At 40.5% G+C, this 9,658-nt stretch overlaps 1 protein-coding gene across 1 annotated transcript; it reads left to right on the top strand.

Moving 5' to 3' along the window:
* Nucleotides 1–2,968: 2,968 nt before the first annotated feature.
* F5891DRAFT_1188855 (uncharacterized protein) lies at nt 2,969–3,603 on the top strand (the record flags this gene model as incomplete). The annotated part of the gene is made up of 3 exons (XM_041367054.1): nt 2,969–3,106; nt 3,175–3,186; nt 3,229–3,603. 3 exons carry the CDS (start codon nt 2,969–2,971, stop codon nt 3,601–3,603), a joined length of 525 nt encoding a protein of 174 aa, XP_041225739.1.
* Nucleotides 3,604–9,658: the final 6,055 nt, after the last annotated feature.

The raw sequence follows: 9,658 nt of genomic DNA, 5'->3' as shown, positions 1-9,658 counted from the left end.
TGGTGTACCTAATAATGTGCATGGTTTTAGATTCATTTATCACCCAGACTCAGAGAAATTCATAGTGACTTTTCTGAGCCAGGCACACGAGCAACCTATCACACAACTCAACTTCACCTTTCAAACAGCTATTACATCAATCAGTCATGACAACACGCTTGTCCAAGTTCATGTCCCACACCTTTCAGTCATATGACACTGTAAAACCCTGTCATAGGACGTGTACATTGCCCTGCAAAACCTGGACTACCAGACACCGGCCGGTTGTTGTATACCCAGGATCGACCGACTATCTGCAATACCTGGACAGGCCAGTGACTCTAGTATAAATGATATATCTGCAGAACCTGGACAGGCCGGTGACTCTAGTATAAATTATGAATCTGCAGGACCTGGACAGGCCGGTAACTCTAGTATAAATGATGAATCTGCAGGACCTGGACAGGCCGGTGACTCTAGTATACATTATAAATCTGCAGGACCTAGACAGGCCAGTGACTCTAGTATAAATGATATATCTGCAGGACCTGGACAGGCTGGTGACTATTCATATCTGCAGTATCTGGACAGGCCGGTGACTCTAGTATAAATGACAGATAGGCCAGTATGCAGGGGTAGATGTGCTTAATTATACATATAAGCTTATTTGTAGTCATACAGCAAGACCTGCAAGGCCCAGTGCTATAATATTAATACAGGCTTATCTATAGCTGACTCTACAGTGATGCAAATACTGTAGGGACTAATGGTAGCTCTTGGATCAGTCTGGTTTTGAAGGAGCTCGAAGCCCTCAATCCTCCAGTACATAATAATGGCAATGTTGAAAATACAGTGTGGTGTAAACAATTTTGGACCAGTATGATTTTGAAGGCCCTTGAAGACCTTAATCTGATTGCATACTAAACTAGCCAAACATCATTATTCAAGTTGGATCAAAGGATTGGGATGAGGTTATTATCTTTGATCCAACTTGAATACTGATGATAAATGTTAACAGAAAAAATAATATAAAACCTACAAAATCTGTGTAATACACTAGTAGTATAATTGTGATCCACAAAACTGTAACATGGTGAATCCATCAATCTTGGGCTATTCCAAATTCACTGTACACTATGAAGGCCAGCTCATGCATATTCTATATCTGGTCAATATAGGCCAGCCTGGTGTTACAGTCTGTGCAAATGGGCTGGCCACATGGGTTATGACCTATACTCTTGTCAGCCAGCCTGCTTTCACAATATATAAAGTAGTCTGGCCAGAACCATAGTGACCTATACCAGTGAAGGCCGGCCTGGTGTTGTAGTCTGTGCAATTGGGCCGGCCGCATGGGTTATGACCTATACTCTTGTCGGCCAGCCTGCTTTCACAATATATAAAGTGGGCTGGCCAAAACCATAGTGACCTATACCAGTGTAGGTTGGCCTGGTGTTGTAGTCTGTGCAATTGGGCTGGTTGCATAGGTTATGACTATACTTCTGTCAGCGAGCCTGCTTCCACAATGTATAAAGTACTTCTTGGCAGTGTTCTTTGGGCAAGTCATAGTTGGTTGAGAGCAATTGAAGGGTCAGTATACCAGACTTATACATGCCACACAAAAACAAAAAAAATGCATGAACAAAAGAGTTGGCTAAAAAGCTGAAATTGGAATTAGTATACCAGAATTACACACCACACAAACATAAAGCAAACAAACTCACATGATGAAAGAGACGTGTTAACAAAAAGTCACATCCACAAAAAGACATGTCAATGAAAGAGCAAGCAGAAAAGCTGAAATTATAGTCAGTAGACTTACACATGCCACCCAAAAATAAAGAAAACAAACTTACCCAATCCAAGAGATACATTAGCAAAAGAGACATGTTGACAAGTCTGATAGAGCCCTATAAAGCTCTCTAAAGCTGCTAAAGTTGGGTAAAATATACCAAAACTATTATAACTCTTGGTAGCTTTGCCATTATAGCTCTCAAAGTTCAAAAAATGCGAAAAATATATCTCAAGGAACTGCTATAACACATAAACTACTGAGTACAAAACTAATAACTACAAAAGAGGCAAAAATGTGAAGCTAGAAGGAGAGGCTCAGAGAGGGAAGGGAAAAAAGGGGAAAAGACTTACTAGATACTCAAAAATGCGAAAATAATTAAGGAGGAGCTAGAAGGAGTGTCAGAGAGGAAAGAAGAAGAGAAAGAAAAAAAAAGACTTACAAAATAGTCAAAAATGCAAAAATGATTGAGTGGAAAAAGGAAACAGGTAGGAAGAAGAAGAGAGATAGAAAGACTTACTACCAAATAGTCAAAAATGCGGAGCTAGAAGGAGAGGATCAGAGAGAGAAGCAAAAGAAGAGAGTTACCAGATAGTCAGAAGTGCAAAAATTATTGAGTAGAAGGACAATGAGAAGGAGGGAAGGAAGAGACAGTGAGAGAAAGAAAGGAAAAGATAGGAATAGACTTGCGGACCGCACTTTTGCTTATATAAGCTGTGCCAAGCCACATCACAAGACTTGATGAATTTTCGCATTTTTGCTTACTTGACCGTGGGAACTTTTTCGATGAAAATCAAAGTTATAGCCCTTATCAAAAGGAGTCTATCCATAGTCTTATGACATCAATAGGTTAGGATCCTAGTAAGTTATAAGCAAAATACTCGAAAGTGGATGGTTCAAGAAAGCACCTTGACCATGGGAATTTTTCCGATGAAAATCAAAGTTGTAGCCCTTATCAAAAGGAGTTTATCTATAGTCTTATGACATCAATAGGTCAAGATCCTAGTAAGTTATAAGCAAAATACTCGAAAGTGGATGGTTCAAGAAAGCACCTTGACTGTGGGAACTTCTCCGATAAAACCCAAAGTTTATTGACAAATACACTGATTGTGGGAATGCCTGGTGCAAACATCAACAAATAAACAAACATACTTCAACTGTTTATATTTCTCCTACGGTTCATCTTTCTGGACTTCGACCATGTTCATACCTCTCCTCACCTTTCCTCTCATTGCACTACTAACCTCAACATATTCTTTGTGCCTGTCCTTTGGCCACTTGCAGACTGCAGCTGCAAGTGGTCAAAGGCAGTGCTACAGTGATTTTCAATCTCACAAAGTAAGTTTTTTCTATACGTCCTTCACAGCACTAACTTGCTATTTATTATTCACAGCTATGCTTGATAGTTGGACCTTAAGGTCAGTCTCTTTTGACTCCCTGCAGCATTTGACTTTGTATAGTTTTTTAGATTGACTTTTTGGCTGTCTATGTCCCCAGGGACTGGTGCCTCCAACTTTGGGCTCTGGGGGTTATTTTTTGGTCATCCATATCCCAGAGACTGGTACCTTCATCTTTGGCCATCCATGTCCCTAGGGACTGGTGCCTCCAACTTGGGCTCTGGGGTTATTTTTTGGTCATCCATGTCCTCAGGGACTGGCACCTTTACCTTTGGGATCTGGGGGTTGGTTTGTGGTCATCCATGTCCCCAGGGACTGGCACCTTTACCTTTGGGTTCTGGGGGTTGGTTTTTGGCCATCCATGTCCCTAGGGACTGGCGCCTTTACCTTTGGGATCTAAGGGTTTGGTTTGTGGCCATCCATGTCCCCAGGGACTAGCACCTTTATCTTTGGGATCTGATGGTTTAGTTTGTGGCCATCCATGTCCCCAGGGACTGGTGCCTTTACCTTTGGGATCTGAGGGCTTGTTTTGTGGCTATCCATGTTCCCAGGGACTGGTGCCTTTAATTTTTAAATATAGTTTGTATTTTACTGGTTTTCCTTTATCTTGTCAAGTGTCCTGATGTACTGACAGTGTTTACTTTTTCTAGCTTTTGTGTCTACCTTGTTTGTTGAGCCGGTCTCTTTGTGTGTTTTCAAATAGACTTGTACTAACAGTGTATATTTTTCTAGCTTTCTATAACATTTTCTGCTTGACTGTGGCTGCCTGGTTTGTTCAGGTGGGCCTATATTCAATGTTTGATATCATATTGACTGATGACTTAGTTTTCCTTTGACTTGCAGCTTAGTTTTGATTTCCTTTTGACAAATTTAACTTGGGAAGCATCCATTTAAGATTCAGTATCATACTGACTTGCCTTATACTAGATTGTAAATTACTCTACTTTTTACCTACATTTTAGTACTGTAGGGTGCAAGGCTGGGATGGAGAGGGCCCCTCCATCCTTGTCTTGCATCATTTACCTTAGCTTGTTTTTGTATTTGTGTTTTGTGTTTTGTCACAATTCTGTGTACTTGGCTAGATATAGTAACTTAGTGCAAATGTGTCGCCCTTTGTGGGTATTTTCTGGTCATGTGATCAATTACTTTTTGCCAAAAATTTAAGTCATGTGATCGTGAGATAGTAACTTCAAGGGCAAAATAGTGTCCAAAGAGATAGGGAAATTGTAATTTTGAAATAACCCTTATGATCTTAGCTCTATCTCCCCTGACCAGCCCTGCTCATATATAATCAGTAGTACATTCACACATATGTTCTATGTCAAGAATCAGCCCCACATAGGGCACATATTTGATATCTGATATACAGGAGGTATTTCCACTGATAAGAAACCTCCATAGTAATCAAGCCTGTGATAAGTGATCAGATACCTGGGATATCTTTCATATATGTCCCTGATAATGGATTTGAAGTTTTAGAAAGATCCATGAAGGACTGACTGAATGACAAGTAAAATAACATATGTGTGAAAAATAACAATTGACATCTTTTTACATAAAGTCATATTTATATATGGTACAGGTCAAATATTCCATTAAAAATATGTAGGATATATGGTATACTACTAAAGGAACCTATACTATGTACTGCCCTGAGCTTAGAGGGTTGTGGAAGGAATGTGGTGTATATCTCAGTTGACCCAGTATTTAAGTTCTATTACTGCTCAACTGACCATTTTTGATGTTTTGGGTCTTTGAACTTTTCTACACTCAATTTCTTATCTATTTCACTTCCTCGGCACTTATTTCTTGTTAGATTGTTCTATAAATTTAGATATATGATAGTGAATGTATTTTAAATCTACTCCAGGTGTCTGATTATTAAATTTTGATGTTTTGAAAGTATGGGCTCCTTATCAGTAAAAATAGCAAGTATCCACACCAGCTCAAAACTCTGGCCTATTTTAAGCTGATCCTTGTCATACAAAGCAAGTATACATGCTCTGATAATGATATATAAACAGGCTGAATCATTTATGCAACATTAAGATACTGGAAAACATACAAAATGTCAAAGAGGGATTTTCTATATTTTTGTTCTTAGAGTAGGTTCCTATGTGTGTTCTGGGCCAGCTATATGACAGATCTACTCCAAATATACATAGAAATAGACCCCTCACCTCAATTGAGGTCCAGTCCTACAGAAAAAAATTTCACAGTGAGTGAACCACCAGAAAAGGAGGAACACATCATGCAATAGGGGATTATTCTATCCTGCTGGGCTCCTGATACATTGTTTCTATTGTTGAATAGATGCTGGGAATCATTTTTCCAAGTCTGTCCACCTAGAAATAACTAAATAGAAACATATTCTGTGTTTTTTGCATATGTGCTATATCTATTGATATAGGGCACTTCAGGGGGTTAAATAAAGATGGGAATCTATTCATATATGCTCATAAACATGTTCCAAATATAATAGAACACTTCCCCACCAAAGGTGCAAAAATGCGAAAGTATTTTTTACCCTATCATATGTTAAATGGCCCCTGGAGGAGAAGCAGATACACAGATAGACAAAAAAAGTGGTGTATTATATTATATTATACACACATATATACTAAACTACTACTCATATAAGAACAGGGACCCATTGTGGTGTAGTGGTAAAGCTAGAGAGATATATCCATAAAAGACAGTTGTTGACAAAAGATTGACAAAAGAAACACAAAAACCAACTACAAATGTGCATGTGACATGTTCTGGCAAACAAGAACAAATCAACAAATGGTACATCAACCATTTACATTTCTCCCACAGTTTGTTTATTTCAACTTCAACCATGTATACCATCACCACCCATCTTACTTTACTTTACCATACCTTCTGTGCATCTGACCTTTGGCTACTTGCAGACTGTAGCTGTAAGTAGTCAAAGGCAGTGCTGTAGTTATATCAAGGCCACTATATCAAGTAAGTTCTTTTTACAACCACTTCATAATACTAATTCTTTGTATATTTATTTCCAGTTGTGGTTAATAACTGGCGCACTATCAAACTTTTTTGATAGCATGTCTGAGGTCAGTCTTTTTACAGTACTTCACATTACTAATTTTTTGTATGTTTATTCAGTTGTTGATAGCTGGCACACCTTAAAGGTCAGTCTTTCCATTCTGCTAAGCAGCTGACTTTTCTTTAGTTGTTTAGATATATTCTTGGCTGTCCATGGCCCCAGGGACTGGCACCTCTAACATTGGGCTCTGGGGGTTAGTTTTTGGCTATCAATGTCCCTAGGGACTGGTGCCTTCATATGTCTGTCTCTCCTGTCAAGTCTAATCTACTAACTTGCTCTCTAGCTTTATAAGATGCATTGACTTTTCTGGCTTGTTTTTGTTTTGTCCTCAAGTCTGCTCTGTACTAACAGTGTTTTTTTTTAGCTTTCTCTCACACATTGTCTGGTAGCGGTTTTGTTTAGATAGGTGTTATTTCAATATTCAAGATGATACTAATTTTCGCCATAGTTTTGGTGGTCTGCACTTGATGTGCCTGCCATCTTTTTTTACATGTTTAATACCGTAAACATCACTTTAATATTTAATATCATACTAACTATCACTACAGATGGCTGATTGTTAGTTTTCATTTTTACATTTCATCATTTACTATAGGTGCAAGGCTAGGATGGAGAGGGCCCCTCTATCCCTGTCTTGTATCATTTACCTTAGTTTTTTCTATCTTATTTTTTTGACTCGGACTATATACTTTGCTTGCTGTAGGACATAGTCTAAATGTATTACTCTTGTATGGGCATAATCTGGACATGTGACTCTCAAATTTTTGCCCAAAAATTAAGTCACATGATCATGAGAGTGATGCAAGATGACATGCACCTGCCATAATATGCAGCTTCCTCAGTGTTGAAAATTTAGCCTCACTAACCACACCTCAATTAAAGTAAGTTTGATTGTCTACCTTTTGAGCCTCACTCATTTCAGATGCCCACTTTCTATGTCCATGAATGAAAGAAAATAAATCATTTGTACAGTTAGGGTTAGTTAGTTATTTCTATCTCTATAAGCGAAAGAAAGTGAATCATTTCTGTTGCACAACAGAAACAATTCACTTTCTTTCACTTATAGATATAGAAGGTGAGCATCTGAAATGAGTGAGGCTTAAACAGTAGATAATCAGACTTACTCTACTAAAGGAGACTGGTTGTGAGATTCCTGCATGGGCCAGCCTGTTGTTGCATCCTGTAATACTGGGCTGGCCGGCCTGGTTGTATCCTATACCCCAGCAGGCCGGATGAGCTGTGCAGTGTGTAATACTAGGCCGGCCCACCTGGCTTTCACCAATACCCTAGCCAAGTCTGGCTGGGCCAGCCTGTTATTGTACCCTGTAATACTGGGTTGGCCAGCTTGGCTGTTTTCTATACCTAAGCTGGCCAGACGAGCTGTGCAGTATGTAATACTGGGCTGGCTGACCTTACTTTCACCTATACTTCAGCTTGCTGGATAGTGACATGCACCAAACTTGTTTTGTGCATGATTGTGGCTACTTTTAAGCCTTAATGTTCCTCACTTTGGTCACATGGTGCCACATTTCACATGGGCCAGCCTGCTGTTGCAGACTGTAGTGCAGTCTGTATAAAGTGGGCAGCCACAAACTCGGATAAACCAAAATGGCACCAGAAAGCTGCAATTTTTTCTGGACAGCTTACTCAAATGCTACATCAACTGCAGCTTTGAAGTGAAATTGAGTACACTTTCTACATACCTCAGAGGCAGGCAAGCCATCATGGTAACAGTATACTAGCTAGCCACCTTCTTCATACTGCATATACAGGTTGGCCTATGTGGCTCACAAAGGTGAAATTCAATCTGCAGCTGGCCTGCCCCCTTCTATATAACACAGAGGTAGACAGGCCTAATGTACTATTTGGCACAAGTATGTCGGCTGGCCCCCTCTTACACACTGCATATCAGGGCTGGCCCATTCAGCTGAAATTCAACATATAGCTGCTGGCCCCCTTTCACATAATGCAGAGGCAGGCAGGCCTAATGCACCATTTGGCAGACATATGTCGGCTGGCCCCCTCCTACATACTGCACATCAGGGCTGGCCCATTCTGCTAAAATTCAACCTGGCCGGCCGGCCCCCTTTCACATATTGCAGAGGTAGGTAGGCTGAATGCACCATTTGGGAGAGGTATGTCGGCCGGCCCCCTCCTACACACTGCACATCAGGGCTGGCCCATTCTGCTAAAATTCAACCTGGCCGGCTGGCCCCCTTTCACATACTGCAGAGGCAGGCAGGTCAAATGAATCATAAGGCAGGAGCATGCAGGCAGCCCCTTTCTATACCTCTGATATTTTTTTATGTGAGCCATCGGCCTGCTAGGGTCCTACAGCATCGGCCAAGCCTGGTTTTACATGGACCGGCCAACGTCTGGTAGTCCTGGTTTTGCAGGCAAATGTACACGTCCTATGACAGGATTCTACGGTAGAAGTGACTGAAGGGTCTGCATGTCCATGCAAACAGCCACTTTTTGGGTGACAGTATTCATGCGGACCCTGACATTCACATTTTCTGCACGCCATTCATTGATATTGGGATACCAAATAAGTCTATATTCCTCTGAATTTTAGAGAATTGTTTATCCCAGACTGAAAGTGCAGGTCGAGAAAAGATTTGTCACATCATTGCCGATGATAGTGGGATCCTGTTGGCTTCACTGATCAATATGATTGAAGTAAACTGATATGCTAATCCAGACCCCACCAGGGAGATTGCACAGTGTTTGTGGTCAAGGCCAGCAATATATTTTGAAGACTGGACACCTCTGAGGACGTGTTCCAACCAGTTCAGCCCTGTCATATCTGAGGGGCACAACTGGGTTGAACTCTCAAAAATTGAGTTTCATACATGGATACATCCTGAAGACAGCCCAATCAATCTTGAGAATAATGACATTTCAGTGTATTCTAAAGGGGTGACCAACAACTTGTTCATGTTTTCACTATACCTGAGCTGTGGGCACTTTCACAGAGTCTTTTCCTGATCAAGGATACTAAAGAGATGGATGTAATGATTAGTTGAGGGATAGAAAGGATATGAGACGTAATTCTCCATCACTTAGTCTCACTGGATCCAGAAGGTGACCACGAAGCTGTATGTCAATGGACTCTACCTGTGAAGGTGATCAAATGGAAGAAGATCAAAGCATTGTTAGTAACTGCAGTGTGGGCAACTGCTTATAACCGCTACAAGCTCTGGAACTGCAGTCTCCTGAAGCATAAGGCAGAAGAGGCTGATGATAAGGCAACAAAGAAGACATGTGCTTAATGGTAAGTTCTCCTTTGGTAAATAACAAGTATCCAACTCATAGCCTTGTACAGCTGTGCTTGATTGCTGTGTAATTCAAGTCCTTTTGATGATGTCCATTGATCTATGCCTTATCCACCTATAATTTCATATCCGCTTTCTCTGGCAT

This window comes from Suillus fuscotomentosus (genome assembly GCF_016647785.1).
Source record: "Suillus fuscotomentosus strain FC203 chromosome Unknown F5891scaffold_28, whole genome shotgun sequence".
Taxonomy (NCBI): Eukaryota; Fungi; Basidiomycota; class Agaricomycetes; order Boletales; family Suillaceae; genus Suillus; species Suillus fuscotomentosus.
Note: the sequence above shows the minus strand (reverse complement) of the source record. Positions and strands in the feature narration are given on the sequence as shown.